This window comes from Diaphorina citri, unplaced genomic scaffold (genome assembly GCF_000475195.1).
Source record: "Diaphorina citri unplaced genomic scaffold, Diaci psyllid genome assembly version 1.1 scaffold1995, whole genome shotgun sequence".
NCBI lineage: Eukaryota > Metazoa > Arthropoda > Insecta > Hemiptera > Psyllidae > Diaphorina > Diaphorina citri.
In genome coordinates, this window is record NW_007379421.1 from 21,331 (window position 1) to 42,941 (window position 21,611).

Consider the following 21,611-nt stretch of genomic DNA (forward strand, 5'->3'; position numbering starts at 1 on the left):
GTTACACTCACCTTATTCCTATTAGAATATATGACATCCTTCAAACCTCGTTTGGATAACATGACTTCTTTCAAGATCTTGGCTCCCTCTTTATAAACCCTTGGCATTCTATGATCACTGGGAGCCATTGTGAAGGGTGTGGAAATAAGAAGACTTGAAAGCACAGTTACCCTTGAGAGAGATAGCCTTTATTTCCTATGTGCCATGATTAATTGTTCAATAACTCTTAAAAGGCTTGTATGTTGAGGGGAGGATTCTCCTACATTTTGACCATAGATTTGAAGTTTGGACTTAATTTACTGTTACTCATTTCCCCTTCATTTTCATAAGTGGAAGGTTCTCATCGATTCTTCTGTGATAAGTCACCTATTCGCGGTTTGCTCGTGTTATTCGCGGTATCTGCGGTTGTTCGCGGTATTCGCGGATTGTTCGCGGTATTCGCTGATTGTTCGCGGTATTCGCGGTTTGTTCGCGGTATCTGCGGTTTGTTCGCGGTATCCGCGGTTTGTTCGCGGTATCCGCGGTTTGTTCTGAACATCTAAGAAATGAAATAGACATTACAGGTCTGTTGTATTTAAAGGAAAAAATTGTTGCTACTCTTATTACTGGGCATTTTAAGCAATACTCATTAATATATCTTTAAGAATCTTTTTTCTGTCTTGCTGGAGGATGTAAAACAGACAAAACCAGCCCTGTTGAGCCACAGACAGTAACACTGGCTCTCTTGAGGGTACCAGAAAGGGACTATGGTCTAGTCCGTCTCAGGAAGTAGGGTACAACAACATAATTATGTAGGTACCTGAATATCCCTCATCAGACCCCTACGATTTAGGGGCCCTGAGCTAGCTCTCTGGCCTAGATGACACCTCTTGGTATCCTCTTAATGGGAATGGGATAGTAGATGAACTCACAGATTTTCTCTGGAATAAACCTGAGTGTGTGGACTCTTTAGAGGTGCTACAGGTGAATTTTAGAGTAAATCGGTTAGATAAAGAATAATCCAAAGATAAAGATAATCCCAAAGCTCAAAGCTCAAATCAAATCTTCAAAAAAGAAAAAACACATTTTCAAATTTCAAAAATCAAAACAAACAATGCGGCGTTGCCAATTTCACTTGACATACCTCGCAGGAGTCGCAGGGTTCGTGTGCTTTGATTTGAGTAATCCAAAGAGAAATTAAAATGCCATATTCAAATCAGCTGATCATGCCGTTACAAATAATTTTCAAAACGAAAACAAGAACAAGCTGAACAAGTGAACAAGTGAACAAGACAACAAGTCGAACAAGAAGCAGAAAAAACTGAAAAAAGTTGCTAAATTGCTTTAGAAAAGCTCGATTTGAAATTTTGAAGTGAAATTACTGTCCAAAAGACTGTTAATTCCATTCAAAGTTGTCGAAACTCATCAAACAGTTGCGTACTTAGTGATTCTTGACCAATATTTTCCTCAAGTTTTCGGCCGTATAACTCCCAGCTTCCAGTAGGTATTCCATAATTCCAGAAATGACAGCAGCTTCGTTGGACACAAGAAATTTTAGACCCCAAACTTGAATATTTTAATTTTGTTCTGAGATTTTCGAATCAGTTGTTTTTTACTTTCCGATTTTCATTTTATTGTGATTTTAGTAGATCTAACTTGCGTTCATCATGGCTTTGCAGAACAGAAGTGGAAACACCCAGGTAAGAAATGACTTGGATAGGTTCTCACATTACCCATGTTTTGTAGAGCAAGATTGTTACTTGTTTGGTTTGAAACTTGTAGCTACAAACATAAGATTGTTGGGCAGAACAAAGACACAGGTAATTGGTTAATTGATAACCTATCTATGACTTTCAAGGTTAAGGTATTTAAGAATTTAGTGCATTACAGGCAACTCACATTACCAAGGGTTTGACCTACCATGACAAGGGAGTGGTGATTTGGTGAAGAAGTATTAGGGAATATGTTTTAGTTTTTAATGTCTAGATTGTTCATTTATCCCTAGGTCTGACTAATTATTGGAAATATTGTTTAACAGGTGGAGAGAAATCTGAGAATGTTGAAGCAAAAGAACATTGCACCTGGAAATGAAAACATTCTACCTGGGAAGAACATTGCCACAAATGTTTCCAAAATACCTACCAGAAGTGTACTAGGTATAGTAAATGCCAATTGTTTGCCGGACAAGAAAGCATCAGTCAGTGACTTCAAAAAACCATCAGCACCCTTACAACCTGTGCTCAAGAACACCATCAGGTATTGTATGCTCATTGCCTTGGCATCTATTTTTCCTTTATCCCTCTTTAATAACTTCAAACATATTGAATACTCAAGTTCTTACAATGTGACCTTTTAGGTCAAATGGTTTCAAAATCAATCATGGTTCTTTCTAGTACAGATACTTAAATAGGTACCTAACTCTTTTTTGTTTCAGCACAAAATTCATATATAAACTCACAGCTTTTCTCTAGAATAAACCTGAGTATACGGACTTAGAGGTGCTGCAGGTGAATTTCAGAAAAACTGGGGAGGTTGAAATATACCAGTGAGGGTACTTCTAGATTCCATCAAGGCCGGGGGATAGCAGCTCGGGCAGGGGAATAAATACTGGTCACAGTAGATCTACAGAGGTTGCAGCATTAATTGCATACTCTCTTGGGAGAGGAGCAACCAGTCCCATTATAGAATAGAATAGATCTTTAAGAAAGAGCATTATTCCCACATGGCAGTATATCTAATCTAGCCTTACTCTGTTAACCAACCATGCATTTGTTCAATCTCCAATATTTATATTCCTTTATTCATTTGTTCTAGGCATTCTAGTAACCCTACCATTAAAAGAACACTATCCACTAGTAATAGAACATCTAAGAAATGAAATAAACATTACAGGTCTGTTGTATTTAAAGGAAAAAATGTTGCTACTCTTATTACTGGGCATTTTAAGCAATACTCATTAATATATCTTTATAAGAATCTTTTTTCTGTCTTGCTGGAGGACGTAAAACAGACAAAACCAGCCCTGTCAAGCCACAGACAATAACACTGACTCTTTTAAGGGTACCTGAAAGGGACTATGGTCAAGTCTGTCTCAGGAAGTAGGGTACAACGACATAATGATGTACCTGAATATCCCTCATCAGACCCCTATGATTTAGGGGCCCTGAACTAGCTCTCTGGCCTAAATGACACCTCTTGGTATCCTTTTAATGGGATAGTATATGGACTCACAGCTTTTCTCTGGAATAAACCTGAGTGTGCAGACTCTTAGGTGCTACAGGTGAATTTTAGAGAAACTGGGGAGGTTGAAATATACCAGTGAGGGTACTTCTAGGTTCCATCAAGGCCTTGGGATAGAAAATAGTCCCCAAACTAACCTCATTTGTGTAGTAATTAGCACCGTAGACTTGATCTCGTTGGTTTTTGAGTCCATATGAAGGCATTACATTCATTGAGCAATCGAGCTACATAAAATTTATTTTAAACTTGTGCCCTGAACAACGCAAATTCTAGGCCGAATAGCGACCAAACCGTACATTCCTTCAACTTCGGTTCAAGGAGACTTTTGAATGTATTTTTTAAAAAATCTCTACAAAGTTTGAGCGCCTTGGGTCGAAAAATAAAGTACTGAGAAAACTGAACATTTTCGAGCTTTTTAAACGGCCTATTCTCTTAAATATGACCAATATTTCATTTCTGTTGTTGTTTTCAAATGCTCAGAGGTGACTAGTGGGTCATTTTCCCTATATATTTCATTTCTTGTTGTGTGATTTTGCAGGCTGGAAAGTTCTGTCACATCTATAGCAAATATTTCATAGAGCTCGCACTCAACGATTACTCTCTTGTACATGAACGTCCCTCCAGAATAGCAGCTGCTGCCGTCTACCTAGCACATGTGTAAGTTCAAAGTTTTCATTATATTAATGTTTGTTAGATGGGTAGGTGTTAAGCATCATTGAATGACTGCCAAGTTTTTAGGGACGGGGGTTTTAACATGTCATGCAACAACCTAACCACCTCATAACAATCTCACCCGATGTGGGGCAGCAACCAACCACGCGTAACGTTGACTTTCAGTGGTCTATCAGGAACTGATGCTCGCAATGTGTTGTCGCCGCTAGTCATTCCCCATGTTTAGCTAAATTCCTTTTAACTTGATAAGGAGAACCAAAAGGCAAATATATTGTGCAGATAATGACTGCTCAAACCCTCCAAGAGATTAAATTCCTTTTCTTTAACTTAACTAGGTAAGCTACTGGTGTGGTTTTCACTCCCATTTTTAGCTAAATTCCTTTTTAGTGAGGGTATAAGGTAAGCTCTATTGAGGACATAAGTTAAGATCACACACATAAATCCCTTCTATATTTTCAGTGCCAACAAGACTGACATGAGCAAGTTCTGGTCTCGCACGATGATCCATTACACCCGATATACATTGACTGCTGAAACCCTCCAAGAGATTAAATTCCTTTTCTTTAGCCTAAGTAGGTAAGCTACTGGTGTGGTTTTCACTCCCATTTTTAGCCAAATTCCTTTTTAGTGAGGGTATAACTGTATAAGGTAAGCTCTATTGAGGACATATGTAAGTTAAGATCACACACTGAAATCCCTTCTATATTTTCAGTGCCAACAAGACTGACATGAGCAAGTTCTGGTCTCGCACGATGATCCATGACTGCTGAAACCCTCCAAGAGATTAAATTCCTTTTCTTTAGCTTAAGTACGTTAGTAGGTAAGCTACTGGTGTGGTTTTCACTCCCATTTTTAGCTAATTTCCTTTTTAGTGAGGGTATAAGGTAAGCTCTATTGAGGACATAAGTTAAGATCACACACTGAAATCCCTTCTATATTTTCAGTGCCAACAAGACTGACATGAGCAAGTTCTGGTCTCGCACGATGATCCGGTAAGCTACTGGTGTGGTTTTCACTCCCATTTTTAGCTAAATTCCTTTTTAGTGAGGGTATAAGGTAAGCTCTATTGAGGACATATGTAAGTTAAGATCACACGCATAAATCCCTTCTATATTTTCAGTGCCAACAAGACTGACATGAGCAAGTTCTGGTCTCGCACGATGATCCATTACACCCGATATACAGAGGAAGATATCATGCCTGTCGTGGAGAAACTAGCACTCGCCCTACTGGCAAATGCTGATGAGAAAACTCCTAAATATAGGGTGAGTATAACTGACTATCGTATCTACCTTGTAGGGCTCGGATTTTTTTTTCTTTCGATTAATCAATTTTTCCGAGGGGGAATATTCAGAGTTAAATTTGGAGACCAACCACAATTCACAAGTTACATTGGGGAATATTTAGAGTTCATGTCTACGTTATGCAGAACAATCATAGCTTATATCTGACGACACATCTGCTCTTTTTGTCACAGGCTATCAAAGACAAGTACTCCAAATCAGGCAATTGCCGTGTATCTGTCAGTCCTGAACTCACTTCTCCTTCGACAGCCATCCGATCGCTAGCAGAACGAGCCAAGGCGAACCAACTTGGTTAAGTCACAAATCCTATACAGTATTTTGATCCATGATCATTTTTTGAAGAATTTGATACGAGCTTTCTCGCTCCCGTGTTTTTTAAATACAATAATTTTACTAACTTGTAAGTTAAGTTTTTTGCCCAATGTTTTCGATATCAAATACATCAATTTTATTTTATTTTAATCGAGAGGGGTTTCCTGGGGTCGAGTGAACTACGAGTGTTGGCTAATTTTACTTTCCATTTTTATTTTATTTTAATTGAAAAGGGGTTTTTTGTCTACTTTTTGTATGACCACATGAATTTGATACGAGCTTTCTCGCTCCCGTGTTTTTTAAATACAATAATTTTACTAACTTGTAAGTTTAGTTTTCGCCCTATGTTTTCGATATCAAATACATCCATATGTTTTATTTTATTTTAATTGAGAGGGGTTTCCTGGGGTCGAGTCAACTACGAGTGTTGGCTAATTTTACTTTCCATTTTTATTTTATTTTAATTGAAAAGGGGTTTTTTGTCTACTTTTTGTATGACCACATCAAAGCAGTTGTTGCTCAAAAACCACCAACTCTCAAAGCTCCCACCAGACAGACAACAGTGTCAAAAGTAAGTGAAAAGAATAGTTTTTCTTCGGTAGTTAGCCTCAGGTCCTAATTACAACCCTAGTCCACTCAAGTGTACAGACCTACTAGTTAGCCTCAGGTCCTAATTACAACCCTAGTCCACTCAAGTGTACAGACCTACTAGGTACTTATATACTTTATAATTGAGGATTTATGGTAGTTAGCCTCAGGTCTTAATTACAACCCTAGTCCACTCAAGTGTACAGACCTACTAGGTACTTATATACTTTGTAATTGAGGATTTACCATCAAAATATATCATAGAACAGAACAGTTTGGTGTTTTTCACCTTCAAACTATGGCCCTCCATTCTTTGGTGGAAGAAAAAATGAATAGGTAGTTAAAGGAAAAAAGAAGAAGAAGAGATTCAGTATAGAGCTCAACTCTTCCTTCCTTGGAAAAAGAAATAAATAATAATAATAACAGAATCTGTTCCAACCGTAGATTCATTGGTCCTTATAATATGTAAACTCTAATAATTACTCATGTCCTTTTCAGAGACTTGTCCGAAATGACTCGACAGCCTCCATCCTGTGCTCTCAACTGGAGAACAACAAAGTCGCCTCTCTAGACGAAAAAAGAAGAAGAAGAGATTCAGTACAGAGCTCAACTCTTCCTTCCTTGGAAAAAGAAATAAATAGTAATAATAATAACAGAATCTGTTCCAACCATAGGTTCATTGGTCCTTATAATATGTAAACTCTAATAATTACGTATGTCCTTTTCAGAGACTTGTCCGAAATGACTCGACAGCCTCCATCCTGTGCTCTCAACTGGAGAACAACAAAGTCGCCTCTCTAGACCTCGCCAAGTGTGAACAAGATTTGAACAACGTATCCCTCGAGGAAGATGTAGACCTGAGCGATGTTGGAGATCCATTCCTGTTGGGAGACTATGTCAAGGACATTTACAACTATCTGTTCGATCTGGAGAAACGGTACACCATCCAGGAAGACTATCTCCAGGTAGGTTCACAGGCACACCTTAAAGAAAGCTGAATTGATGTAGAACATACAAGTATTAAAAGTTTAATACTTGTATGTACTTACCAGATTCCTATATTTTCACTTAAATGCAAATGCAAACATTTCTGCTTATCCCGTCAGAAATGAAATTTCCAGTTGATCAAAAGAATGAAAACTTCATCCATAGTTGTTACAAAGATGGGAGATATTAATTTTCATGTCCAGAATGTCTCCTAGTTGACAACAGAGTTGACTGTCCATTAGTTATTAGCAAGAGTATGGACCAAGATTTTAATGTTCATAGAATAAGTAGTAAAACATGACGGATATGGGGAATTCTCTCACCTTCGAAATATCGTGTTTTTGACACCCTGTATTAGCTTAAAATTAATCCTAATAATACTTATGAGCCTAAGTGAACTCTATAACTGTGGCAATATATTTATATCACTTAAATAAATTTTAAAATCTACAAATACAATATTCATCAAACTATCAACTATAAAATATATGTAAAACAAATTTTACCAATAACTGGAAAAATTCAGTTTTGGGAAAGAAATTAAAATGTATAGCGGGAGAAGAGATTGAGTTGATGAAAGAGCACAAATAATAGATTATCCAACAAAATATCCACTAAGATGAATTTTAGGAATGTCTACGAAAATGATATTCTAATTTAAGATTCAACAGTTCAAAACAAAAATAAAATTTAGAGGGAACCTTTTGGAAACCCAAAAATAAAGGTAAAACAAATTTATATTCTTTTCCCTGAATCAGGATCATGAGACCTTTTCCCCCAACCTGAGGAACAATGTGATATTTGAGGTTCTGGCTAAAATGACCTATATCTTGCTCTTGTTATGAATACCATCAAACAGAAGATTATCATGACGCTGAGGACTTAGTATGAGGTAAAACTTTGGTGATACTGATAAGTTACACTCACCTTATTCCTATTAGAATATATGACATCCTTCAAACCTCGTTTGGATAACATGACTTCTTTCAAGATCTTGGCTCCCTCTTTATAAACCCTTGGCATTCTATGATCACTGGGAGCCATTGTGAAGGGTGTGGAAATAAGAAGACTTGAAAGCACAGTTACCCTTGAGAGAGATAGCCTTTATTTCCTATGTGCCATGATTAATTGTTCAATAACTCTTAAAAGGCTTGTAGGTATAAATCGGCTTGATAAAGAATAATCCAAAGATAATCCCAAAGCTCAAAAGTTCAGAACTTCAAAGTCTTCAAACTTCAAATATTCAAAAAAAGAACACATTTTCAAAAATCAAAACAAACAATGCGGCGTTGCCAATTCCTGAACATACCTCGCAGGGTTCGTGTGCTTTGGATTTGAGTAATCCAAAGAGAAATGAAAATGCCAAATTCAAATCAGCTGATCATACCGTTACAAAAAATTTTCAAAACGAAAACAAGAACAAGTCGAATTCGAACAAGAAGCAGAGAAAACTGAAAAAAGCATTGAGCTTAAAATCAAGTAATTAAATAGCTCGTTAAACGTAACAAACTGAAAAAAGTTGAAGAAAAGCTCGATTTGAAGTGAAATTATTGTCCAAAAGACTGTAAATTCCTTTCAAAGTTGTCGAAACTCATCAAACAGTAAACAGTTGCGTACTTAGTGATTCTTGACCAATATTTTCCTCAAGTTTTCGGCCGTATAACTCCCAGCTTCCAGTATTCCAGAAATGACAGCAGCTTCGTTGGACACAAGAAATTTTAGACCCCAAACTTGAATGTTTTAATTTTGTTCTGAGATTTTCGAATCAGTTGTTTTTTTACTTTCCGATTTTCATTTTATTGTGATTTTAGTAGATCTAACTTGCGTTCATCATGGCTTTGCAGAACAGAAGTGGAAACACGGCGCAGTTATTTCATGTGCAAATGGAGTACTTAAGCCCTTACCCTAGTGGGATGAAAAAAGATTGGAGAATTAATGTTGAACAGGCTTGGGAACATTGCTTGAAGAAGAAAAAAAAAATCTGTTGTGACGTAGTGGGAATAGGGTGGAAAATCTTGAAAAAGTAGACTGGAAATTTGGAAAAAAATGGACTGGAAAACCGAGGAAAGTCAGGGAATTTTGTTTTTCCATTTTGGTAGACACCCTGATTTTCATACGAAATTCCAATCGTGTTGAAGTCCAGTAAGTATGTAGTTTTTCCATTTTGGTAGACACCCTGATTTTCATACGAAATTCCAATCGTGTTGAAGTCCAGTAAGTATGTAAATTTGTAGAAACTTCCCCCAGCCAGACAAAACATGCATTAACTGCCAGCCGTTAACATGCATTGTCATGTTTATTTTATGAAATAAATGTTCAATTGTTTCTCTCTCCGTTTCCTTCTCCAGCTCGAGCCTGCAGTGACCAAGTCCAATCTCCAGTGTGTCGGAGTGGCAGCCATGTTCCTGGCTTCCAAGTACGAGGAAATTCAAATGCCAGACGTCACAGAATTCGCCTCCATGACTGAAAACTACGTCAAAGTGAAGGACATTCTCATTATGGAGGTTCTCATCATTCAGAAGCTGGGTTTTGATTTCAGCCGACCCCACCCGTTGGCGTTCCTAAGACGATTCTCCAAAGTCGCCAAGGCAAGTTGAACGAAATGCTCCCCAAAACCTCTTTTTTGTAGGAAGGAATTTTCAATTGTGTTATTAAAGGAATTTTTAATTGTGTGTTGTTGTTATCTAATGCTTGAGATTGACTATTATGTCATTTTTGTTAATTGTATTAAGCATACTTAAATGCTTGTCACAAATATCGTTCCCCAGTCATTACATCTAGATAAATTTGATGACTTGACTTGGACTTGAACCAAAAACCTCCATATTCTAAGCCCACCGTGCTAACACACTACACCACTGAGGTTAGTTTTTGAACGAAATAGTCCCCAAACTAACCTCATTTGTGTAGTAGTTAGCACTGTAGACTTGATCTCGTTGGTTTTTGAGTCCATATGAAGGCATTACATTTATTGAGCTACATAAAATTTATTTTAAACTTGTGCCTGAAGAAATAGTCCCCAAACTAACCTCATTTGTGTAGTAGTTAGCACGGTAGACTTGATCTCGTTGGTTTTTGAGTCCATATGAAGGCATTACATTTATTGAGCTACATAAAATTTATTTTAAACTTGTGCCTGAACAGCGCAAATTCTAGGCCGAATAGCGACCAAGTTGAAGGACTTCGTTTCAAGGAGACTTTTGATCTGTTTTTCTTTAAAAAACCTCTCTACAAAGCGCCTTGGGTCAAAAACTAAAGTACCTACTGAGAAAACTGAACATTTTCGAGCTTTCTAAACGGCCTATTCTCTTAGTTTAAATATGACCAATATTTCATTTCTATTGTTGTTTTCAAATGCTCGGAGGTGACTATTAGGTCATTTTCCCTATATATTTCATTTCTTGTTGTGTGATTTTGCAGGCTGGAAAGCAAAGTTTGAGCGCCTTGGGTCAAAAACCAAAGTACCTACTGAGAAAACTGAACATTTTCGAGCTTTTTAAACGGCCTATTCTCTTAGTTTGAATATGACTAATATTTCATTTCTGTTGTTGTTTTCAAATGCTCGGAGGTGACTATTAGGTCATTTTCCCTATATATTTCATTTCTTGTTGTGTGATTTTGCAGGCTGGAAAGTTCTGTCACATCTATAGCAAATATTTCATAGAGCTCGCACTCAACGATTACTCTCTTGTACATGAACGTCCCTCCAGAATAGCAGCTGCTGCCGTCTACCTAGCACATGTGTAAGTTCAAAGTTTTCATTTTATTAATGTTTGTTAGATAGGTGTTAAGCGTCACTGAATGACTGCCAAGTTTTTAGGGACGAGGTTTTTAACACATCATGCGACTACCTAACCGCCTCCTCATAACAATCTCACCCGATGTGGGGCAGCAACCAACCACGCGCAACGTTGACTTTTAGTGGTCTATCGGGAACTGATGGTCTCAATGTGTTGTTGCCGCTAGTCACTCCCCATGTTTAGCTAAATTCCTTTTAACTTGATAAGGAGAACCAAAAGGCAAATATATTGTGCAGAACTTCTCCTACCTTGGGATAGCAGCTCAGGCAGAGGAATAAATACTGGTCACAGATCTACAGAGGTTGCAGCATTAATTGCATACTCTTTTGGGAGAGGAGCAACCAGTCCCATAATAGAATAGAATAGATCTTTAAGAAAGAGCATTATTCCCACATGGCAGTAGGTATATATAATCTAGCCTTACTCTGTTAACCAACCATGCATTTCTTCAATCTCCAATATTTATATTCCTTTATTCATTTGTTCTAGGCATTCTAGTAACCCTACCATTAAAAGAACACTATCCACTAGTAATACCTAGGCACCTCTTGGTATCCTCTTAATGGCATAGTATATAAACTCACAGCTTTTCTCTGGAATAAACCTGAGTATACGGACTTAGAGGTGCTGCAGGTGAATTTCAGAGAAACTGGGGAGGTTGAAATATACCAGTTACCAGTGAGGGTACTTCTAGGTTCCATCAAGGCCGAGGGATAGCAGCTCGGGCAGGGGAAAAAATACTGGTCACAATAGATCTACAGAGGTTGCATCATTAATTGCATACTCTCTTGGGAGAGGAGCAACCAGTCCCATAATAGAATAGAATAGATCTTTAAGAAGAAAGAGCATTATTCCCACATGGCAGTATATCTAATCTAGCCTTACTCTGTTAACCAACCATGCATTTCTTCAATCTCCAATATTTATATTCCTTTATTTATTTGTTCTAGGCATTCTAGTAACCCTACCATTAAAAGAACACTATCCACTAGTAATGCTGTTAGGAGGTAAACACTTAAGTGTTCAATGTATTGGTGTTTGAATGTGTGGTATTTGGGTGTTAACTATCTGTGTTACTTTATTACAAACTTTCCAGCAATACAAACCAACTCAAAGTGCTCCCATACTTTGTAGGTACAACTGATTCCACAACTCCTTGAGCCCAACTTTCATCTTTATATTAGTCACATTTTAACATTACCTATGGTTCAAGATAGATTAATCATCTAAATATTTTTTCAATCTCAAAAAAGACTTCTTTACCGTTAAACTAGGCCTAAACAAACCATGTTTCTTAAACAAGTTAGAACTGATTCCACAGCTCCTTGAGCCCAACTTTCATCTTTATATTAGTCACATTTTAACATTACCTATGGTTCAGGATAGGTTAATCATCTAAATATTTTTTCAATCTCAAAAAAGACTTCTTTACCGTTAAACTAGGCCTAAACAAACCATGTTTCTTAAACAAGTTAGCTCCTTGAGCCCAACTTTCATCTTTATATTAGTCACATTTTAACATTAACTATGGTTCAGGATAGGTTAATCATCTAAATATTTTTTCAATCTCAAAAAAGACTTCTTTACCGTTAAACCAGGCCTAAACAAACCATGTTTCTTAAACAAGTTACTGGAACAAAATTAGGTCTATAGGTATTATTAGCTAATGTGTAAGTATCACTGTTTTAATTTGCATACAAGAAGTAGGTGAATACTGCTTACCTAATTGAAATTTAATTCTCAAGTTCCAGCTCTCTTAAACCTAAGGCTCAGAACCCGCGACTTATAACAAGTTTAACTTCACTGTATAACTGCTAAGGTATTTTATTGAAGGGGATTTTATAATCCATTCGGTGACAAGCTACCCAACCAACCTCACCCAGCCTGAGTGGGGCCGGTAAAAGTCAGCAGCACTTGATGGGTGACCCAGCTCGTCACCCATCTGGATACCAACCACGTGTAACACTGCTTAACTGCACTGGAAACATGAGCATTCACCAGCGGAGCGCTTCGATAGTAGGTACTTTGATAGTACTATCGTAGCACGCCACTGCTGGTTGAGTAAGTAGTTATGTAAATCTTACCACTGTCATCTTTTATTCTGAGGACAAAGTATCTTGAAGAGTCGCGAAAGATCGCTGGCCAACTTAAAAAAAAAGCCTGAGGCGCTATCAAAAGAACATAGGATACCTATTATTATTTTGAAGAGTAGGTTCGATTGAGGGAACTGTAACAACGGAGGTCTTATCGTTCCGAAATCGAAGAGAAGGAGGACAGGATAGGAGAAAGCCAGCCGTTCCGAGAACGAGGGAACTGATGGTCTCAATGTGTTGTCGCCGCTAGTCACTCCCCATGTTTAGCTAAATTCCTTTTAACTTGATAAGGAGAACCAAAAGGCAAATATATTGTGCAGAACTTCTCCTTGCAACCTTAGTGTCAGTGGTGTAGTGGTTTGCGCGGTGGACTTTCAGATTTGGAGGGTCCGAGTCCAAGTCAAGTCATGAATTTTATCGGAATGTATTAATTTTTATTCCACGATTTTTCTTCCTTCGTTTGTTCACGAGTATTTCACCCTAATCGAATTGTTTGTCCAATTTAGATGAAGTTTGGGGAAAAATGTTAGGGGAATTTTCCCATTAAATTGTGGCGCTTATCGGGCTTTCGGAGGTCCTGTAGGGCCCTTCTGCAGTACAAGTTACATTGGGGAATATTCAGAGTTCTATTGGGAGACCAACCACAATTCACAAGTTATATTGGGAGACCAACCACAATTCACAAGTTACATTGGGGATTATTTAGAGTTCATGTCTACGTTATGTAGAACAATCATAGCTTATATCTGACGACACATCTGCTCTTTTTATCACAGGCTATCAAAGACAAGTACTCCAAGTCAGGCAATTGCCGTGTATCTGTCAGTCCTGAACTCACTTCTCCTTCGACAGCCATCCGATCGCTAGCAGAACGAGCCAAGGCGAACCAACTTGGTTAAGTCACAAATCCTATACAGTATTTTGATCCATGATCATTTTTTGAAGAATTTGATACGAGCTTTCTCGCTCCCGTGTTTTTTAAATACAATAATTTTACTAACTTGTAAGTTAAGTTTTCGCCCAATGTTTTCGATATCAAATACATCAATGTATTTTATTTTATTTTAATTGAGAGGGGTTTCTTGGGGTCGAGTCAACTACGAGTGTTGGCTAATTTTACTTTCCATTTTTATTTTATTTTAATTGAAAAGGGGTTTTTTGTCTACTTTTTGTATGACCACATTGAGAAAATTATAATAGGTAATTCCGAAATATTTTTTCACGAAAAAGTCCGACCTTATATTCTCTTTGGCTTATATTCTCACAAAATATCGGGTAAGTAAAGTGGGTTTTCTTTCTTGAAGTTGTTATTAAGCAGCGCGGTAGCGCTCCGCCCCGCCAAGTCAAGAAAGTTTGACCGTCCCACTTATCCCTATGATCCATTTTTACGCAACAAAATTATTAAATTTTATTAATATTCATTTCCAATAGAATCAAATCGTTACTCCTCTCTCCTTATTTGTAAATATTTCCCCGTTATTATTTTTCGTTTATTTTTGTATACCTCATTAGGTTTTGTGTATTCTGTTTAGTTTTTAAGCTTAGCTCGAGTTCTGTAGTAGTACAGCAAAGAAACTCTAGAACTGTAAGTTTAATTTAGCCTGATTTATTACTTTCTATTATTTTTTTTCTCTCTTCTCTCCTTATTTGTAAATATTTCCGTTATTATTTTTCGTTTATTTTGTATACCTCATTAGGTTTTGTGTATTCTATATAGTTTTTAAGCTTAGCTCAAGTTCTGTAGTAGTACAGCAAAGAAACTCTAGAACTGTAAGTTTAATTTAGCCTGGTTTATTACTTTCTATTTTTTTTTTCTCTCCTTTTAATTTTATAAAACGAAAAACAATACAAAATATACCCACCCGAACGAACTGTTTTTTTAAAACCGTTTTTTTTTTTTTCCTCGATGAAATTTTGTTCCTTTATTTTGTTTTAAGAACACGTTTAACTATCCTAGCAAAATATACTTACAGGTTGACAAATGAAGATGCACATTGCAAGCTACATAAGTAATAATTTTCAATGGTTATTTTGACAACAGCAAGTGAAAATAGATGGAGAACTTCTTTGCTAAAATAACGGCAACGAAAGAAAAAAAAAAAAAGTAAGCATACTTTGTTGGGATTCTAAAACAATTCAATGTATAATGATGGATGATAATATAATATTGGTATTGAAATAAAATGGTAAATATGCAATCTTAAAGTATAAACAATTTTCAAAGGAATAACAAGGAGAATAATGATTATATTAAAAATAATTTCTACAACAAAATACCTACGTGCACACACGTTGCCTATTGCTCAAATAAATTACACACTCAGTTAAATATCAGGAAAATAGTCACTGTTACTATTCTGTTGAAAACATGGGTAAAAAAATAGTGTTTTTCCCCTTTTTGAGGTATGAAGAATGAACAGCATAAAAGGGGAATGAAATAATAAATAGAACTTTTCACTTTATTATTATTATTATAATTATTTTTGTTCAATGATATTTTGATGTCCTACCTAAGGAAGAGAGTTTTCTGGGATAAACGTTGTGACTTGGGTTGACTGCTATGATTTTGATGTATGAAGAATGAACAGCATAAAAGGGGAATGAAATAATAAATAGAACTTTTTACTTTATTATTATTATTATAATTATTTTTTGTTCAATGATATTTTGATGTCCTACCTAAGGAAGAGAGTTTTCTGGGATAAACGTTGTGACTTGGGTTGACTGCTATGATTTTAGGTAAAAAAATAGTGTTCTTCCCCTTTCGAGGTATGAAGAATGAACAGCATAAAAGGGGAATGAAATAATAAATGGAACTTTTTACTTTATTATAATTATTTTTTGTTTAATGATATTTTGATGCCCTACCTAAGGAAGAGAGTTTTCTGGGATAAACGTTGTGACTTGGGTTGACTGCTATGATTTTTACTATTGACGTTCTTAAAAGTAATAGTTGTTCAAGAGTGTGTGTGCATTAGCATACAGGGTGTCGCGTTTTATGAAGTCTGTCCTATATTTTCACTTAAATGCAAATGCAAACATTTCTACTTTTCCCGTCAGAAATGAAATTTCAAGTTGATCAAAAGTCAAAAGAATGAAAACTTCATCCATAGTTGTTACAAAGATGGGAGATATTAATTTCCATGTCCAGAATGTCTCCTACTTGACAACAGAGCTGACTGTCCATTAGTTATTAGCAAGAGTATGGACCAAGATTTTAATGTTCATAGAATAAGTAGTAAAACATGACGGATATGGGGAATTCTTCGAAATATCGTGTTTTTGACACCCTGTATTAGCTTAAAATTAATCCTAATAATACTTATGAGCCTAAGTGAACTCTATAACTGTGGCAATATATTTATATCACTTAAATAAATTTTAAAATCTACAAATACAATATTCATCAAACTATCAACTATAAAATATATGTAAAACAAATTTTACCAATAACTGGAAAAATTCAGTTTTGGGAAAGAAATTAAAATGTATAGCGGGAGAAGAGATTGAGTTGATGAAAGAGCACAAATAATAGATTATCCAACAAAATATCCACTAAGATGAATTTTAGGAATGTCTACGAAAATGATATTCTAATTTAAGATTCAACAGTTCAAAACAAAAATAAAATTTAGAGGGAACCTTTTGGAAACAGTGTAAAACAAATTTTACCAATACCTAATTGGAAAAATTTAGTTTTGGGAAAGAAATTAACATGTATAGCGGGAGAAGAGATTGAGTTGATGAAATAGCACAAATAATAGATTATCCAACAAAATATCCACTAAGATAATTTTTAGGAATGTCTACGAAAATGATATTCTAATTTAAGATTCAACAGTTCAAAACAAAAATAAAATTTAGAGGGAACCTTTTGGAAACCCAAAAATAAAGGTAAAACAAATTTATAATTTCTATTGCTCCTACTGTTTAGTAAAGGGGCTTTTCAGCCCTATGCCGAAAGTACCTGGGAATAATTCAGCTACTGTAATGAGTGCTAATTCCACTCATCACCCCATTGTCTGGTAATAATTACTTGGAAAGTTAAATCTCTAACGTGTATTTGGAAAACGTTTATGGGGGTTATGTTGCTATGACAAAATATAAGAGAGCTTAACATTCTCCAACTGTTTTGAGTTGAGAGGAAAGATTAACATTACAAATAAAATATTTATTGTGATGATGTCCTCAGGCAAGTTTCCAACCTAGTCCTGTACACACATAGAGGGGGAGTTACTACCCCAGCTAGAACTTTTAGCCAAGCAAGACACAATCCAGTTCTTCGAAATGAAATTCCCTCTATTGAAAACAATAGACAAAATCATTTTCCCCCATAGGTGTATTTGGAAAACGTTTATGGGGGTTATGTTGCTATGATAAAATATAAGAGAGCTTACATTCTCCAACTGTTTTGTGTTGAAAGAAAGATTAACATTACAAATAAATTATTTATTGTGATGATGTCCTCAGGCAAGTTTCCAACCTAGTCTTACCCACACATAGAGAAGGAGTTACTACCCCAACTGGAACTTTTAGCCAAGCAAGACACAATCCAGTTCTTCGAAATGAAATTCCCTCTATTGAAAACAATAGACAAAATCATTTTCCCCCATACTAGCGAGGTAATTCTGATTCAAAAAATTTACAAATATAATATAAAGATGAAATCATAAAAAATAGTATTGAATGGTGGGTAGTTTAAATTTAGAATTGAACCCAGTTGGGATTTGAGTTGGAATGCCAAGGCAAGTTGAACGAAATGCTCCCCAAAACCTCTTTTTTGTAAGAAGGAATTTTCAATTGTATTATTAAAGGAATTTTTAATTGTGTTATTAAAGGAATTTTTAATTGTGTGTTGTTATCTAATGCTTGAGATTGACTATTATGTCATTTTTGTTAATCGTATTAAGCATACTTAAATGCTTGTCACAAATATCGTTCCCCAGTCATTACATTTAGCTAAATTTGATGACTTGACTTGGACTTGAACCAAAAACCTCCATATTCTAAGCCCACCGTGCTAACACACTACACCACTGAGGTTGGTTGTCAGAAATGTTATTGTCTAACTAGGGGACGTTAAACAGAGAGTAGACCTAGCGTCTGGCTGTGCAACTATAAAAAACAGGGAGAAGAACAGCTAACCCTAACCAGCCTAGCTAGCTGATGGTTTCAAAGGGTTCTCTCTGCTTGAAAAGAACAAGCACAAGTCCTTGAGATGGTTGACTGCGGTTCAGGACGAGCCAATTAAACATGGCTAGAGAGACCATCACCCTGGTGTATGGCTGATAAAAGAGATATTTTCTCTATTTTGTCATCACCTTTCGGATATAGCTAAAGCTGCTACAACAACAATAACAACTTGAGTAAACTTCTAACTTACCTAGAAGGCTGAGGAGCTGGGGCAGGAGCAGCACTTGTAAAGTCACCCCAGTTATTAGCATTGGCGTTCACTTGATGTATGGGGGATGAGTTCTGAGAGGGGGCAGGTGGAGGAGATATCTTGGACATGCCAGAGCCAGGAGGGGGAGGCAACAGACCCCCTGTGCTTGTTGGACGAGTTTTAGCTTTGCCTTGGCCATCGGCACCGTCCTTTTTCTGTAAAGAGACCATAGCATAGGTGTAAACTATAAAGCAGTGGGTACTCAAACTGTGTTCCGCGAGATTTGGGATTTTTACTTTAGATAAAGATCACAAAACTGACGAGACAAATAAAGATCGCTGGCCAACTTACAAAAAAAAGCCTAAGGCGCTATTAAAAGAACATAGGATAGGCAACTTAATTTGGATTACCTATTATTATTTTGAAGAGTAGGTTCGATAGAGGGAACTGTAACAACGGAGGTCTTATCGTTCCGAAATCGAAGAGAAGGAGGACAGGATAGGAGAAAGCCAGCCGTTCCGAGAACGACTCAAACTGTGTTCCCCGAGATTTGGGATTTTTACTTTAGATAAAGATCACAAAACTGACGAGACAAAGAAAGATCGCTGGCCAACTTGAAAAAAAAGCCTAAGGCGCTATTAAAAGAACATTTATGTTAGAACATAGGATAGGCAACTTAATTTGGATTACCTAATATTATTTTGAAGAGTAGGTTCGATAGAGGGAACTGTAACAACAGGGTAGGAGAAAGCCAGCCGTTCCGAGAACGAATCTTCGATTTCCGGAGGACGCTTAAGACCTCGGTAGTTATAGTTAGGTATCAAAAAATAACAATAAAACCTACCAAGTCCTAACGTATAGGTACTTACCGTGATTTTCATATTTATCTTAATAGTTTCTCCCTCTTTAAATTTAAGATCTAGTTCTTGTTTGGGTTCTTCTTTTTCCTTCTCGATTTCTTCTGTCTTCTTGAGCCATTTGAAATGATCTTGAAGAGCCACGTTCAAATCAAAACTGTCAGACCGATCTGAAAATCCTAAACCTATGAATGCTTGTCTCCCTGGAAATCAAGAGAATGGTGGGGTTGAATTTTAGAGACCTGTTATTATAGTAGATCATTTAGAAAAGATGTGAAAAGTCTTGGTTTAGCCGACTTTAGCCCTTTAGCTCGTCTTGTAGGCATAACTACTCCTAAAGGGAAAAACAAACCTAAGCTGAGAACGAACCTTCGATTTCCGGAGGATGCTTAAGACCTCGGTAGTTATAGTTAGGTATCAAAAAATAGCAATAAAACTAATAAAACCTACCAAGTCCTAACGTATAGGTACTTACCGTGATTTTCATATTTATCTTAATAGTTTCTCCCTCTTTAAATTTAAGATCTAGTTCTTGTTTGGGTTCTTCTTTTTCCTTCTCGATTTCTTCTGTCTTCTTGAGCCATTTGAAATGATCTTGAAGAGCCACGTTCAAATCAAAACTGTCAGACCGATCTGAAAATCCTAAACCTATGAATGCTTGTCTCCCTGGAAATCAAGAGAATGGTGGGGTTGAATTTTAGAGACCTGTTATTATAGTAGATCATTTAGAAAAGATGTGAAAAGTCTTGGTTTAGCCGACTTTAGCCCTTTAGCTCGTCTTGTAGGCATAACTACTCCTAAAGGGAAAAACAAACCTAAGGCTCAGAACCCGCGACTTATAACAAGTTTAACTTCACTGTATAACTGCTAAGGTATTTATTGAAGGGGATTTTATAATCCATTCGGTGACAAGCTACCCACCTAACCTCACCCAGCCTGAGTGGGGCCGGTAAAAGTCAGCAGATGTGAAAAGTCTTGGTTTAGCCGACTTTAGCCCTTTAGCTCGTCTTGTAGGCATATGTAACTAATCCTAAAGGGAAAAACAAACCTAAGGCTTAGAACCCGCGACTTATAACAAGTTTAACTTCACTGTATAACTGCTAAGGTATTTTATTGAAGGGGATTTTATAATCCATTCGGTGACAAGCTACCCACCTAACCTCACCCAGCCTGAGTGGGGCCGGTAAAAGTCAGCAGCACTTGATGGGTGACCTAGCTCGTCACCCATCTGGATACCAACCACGTGTAACACTGCTTAACTGCACTGGAAACATGAGCATTCACGAGCGGAGCGCTTCGATAGTAGGTACTTTGATAGTACTATCGCAGCACGCCACTGCTGGTTGAGTAAGTAGTTATGTAAATCTTACCACTGTCATCTTTTATTCTGAGGACAAAGTATCTTGAAGAGTCGCTGACAGTTTCGATAGCGACACCAGGGTAAGTATCAATAGGACATTGTGCAAACAGTTCTCCTGAGTTCCGATCTTCCAATTTCAATATACACTCTTTATCTTTGGTGACCAGCCTCATTCTGCCTGTCCATTGAGGTTCCTGGAGATTCCAATCAGCCGCTCTGGAAAATGAAGACAATCGAAAAGTCAACTCAAAATACCTATTACTTAGACTGTTTTCGATGAAATAATAATAATGACAATGATGAGAGTTGACACAATGGCAAGGGTTTTCTTTGACGTCACCCATTTGACTTACGCAGGCCAGTATTTCTTAAACTCTGGACTGACTGGAAACTCTATGTGGTAAAACCGACCATAAAAGTGTGAGGTAGCTTTTAAGAAGAAAAAATACAGATCTTTGTCTTCACAAGGCCGAGTACTCCCTGAAATGGACAGCAGCACGTGTCTCAGACGGGCACCTATTCAAATACCACACATGAATAAGTTTGCTTGACTTCAGTGATGCACACATCAAGTACCTAAGTAAAATTCAAATCTATTCTTGAAAAAAAGCACCCCACGGCACTGATTCAGACAAGGAAAAATATGTGTGAGAAAGTGCCTGGTGAAAGTTTCCCACACAGTTTTCCCTGCTATAGGTAGTGGCGTGGGGTAAGTCAGCCACTCACTATCAGGTAGACCTGATCAGGTTACCTGACACCTGATGAGCACACACACTATCAGGTAGACCTGACAGGTTACCTGACACCTGATGAGCACACACACTATCAGGTAGACCTGACAGGTTACCTGACACCTGATGAGCACACACACTATCAGGTAGACCTGACAGGTTACCTGACACCTGATGAGCACACACACTATCAGGTAGACCTGACAGGTTACCTGACACCTGATGAGCACACACACTATCAGGTAGACCTGACAGGTTACCTGACACCTGATGAGCACACACACTATCAGGTAGACCTGACAGGT

At 37.1% G+C, this 21,611-nt stretch overlaps 3 protein-coding genes and 2 long non-coding RNA genes across 5 annotated transcripts; 3 read left to right on the top strand and 2 right to left on the bottom strand.

Annotated features, from left to right (window-relative positions):
* Positions 1 to 1,258: 1,258 nt before the first annotated feature.
* Positions 1,259 to 5,567, top strand: LOC103517860. The gene is made up of 6 exons (XM_017447606.2): positions 1,259 to 1,679; positions 2,018 to 2,235; positions 2,414 to 2,438; positions 3,758 to 3,876; positions 5,012 to 5,156; positions 5,369 to 5,567. Exons 1-6 carry the CDS (start codon positions 1,647 to 1,649, stop codon positions 5,489 to 5,491), a joined length of 663 nt encoding a protein of 220 aa, XP_017303095.1. The 5' UTR covers positions 1,259 to 1,646; the 3' UTR covers positions 5,492 to 5,567.
* A 203-nt stretch (positions 5,568 to 5,770) lies between these two features.
* Positions 5,771 to 11,423, top strand: LOC103517861 (G2/mitotic-specific cyclin-B2-like). The gene is made up of 6 exons (XM_026829814.1): positions 5,771 to 5,785; positions 5,980 to 6,078; positions 6,824 to 7,088; positions 9,396 to 9,670; positions 10,707 to 10,825; positions 11,372 to 11,423. Exons 1-6 carry the CDS (start codon positions 5,771 to 5,773, stop codon positions 11,421 to 11,423), a joined length of 825 nt encoding a protein of 274 aa, XP_026685615.1.
* A 3,545-nt stretch (positions 11,424 to 14,968) lies between these two features.
* LOC113470992 lies at positions 14,969 to 16,442 on the top strand. The gene is made up of 2 exons (XR_003393861.1): positions 14,969 to 15,347; positions 15,715 to 16,442. It is a non-coding gene; the product is annotated as an uncharacterized LOC113470992 (long non-coding RNA).
* LOC113470991 lies at positions 16,102 to 16,915 on the bottom strand. The gene is made up of 2 exons (XR_003393860.1): positions 16,847 to 16,915; positions 16,102 to 16,617 (listed from the first exon to the last, which is right to left on the bottom strand). It is a non-coding gene; the product is annotated as an uncharacterized LOC113470991 (long non-coding RNA).
* Positions 16,916 to 18,354: 1,439 nt separating this feature from the next.
* On the bottom strand, positions 18,355 to 20,820 carry LOC103517862 (NECAP-like protein CG9132). Its single transcript, XM_008482912.2, has 3 exons — positions 20,586 to 20,820; positions 19,691 to 19,881; positions 18,355 to 18,573 (listed from the first exon to the last, which is right to left on the bottom strand). The coding sequence occupies exons 1-3, from the start codon at positions 20,746 to 20,748 to the stop codon at positions 18,355 to 18,357; spliced, it is 573 nt and encodes a 190-aa protein (XP_008481134.1). The 5' UTR covers positions 20,749 to 20,820.
* Positions 20,821 to 21,611: the final 791 nt, after the last annotated feature.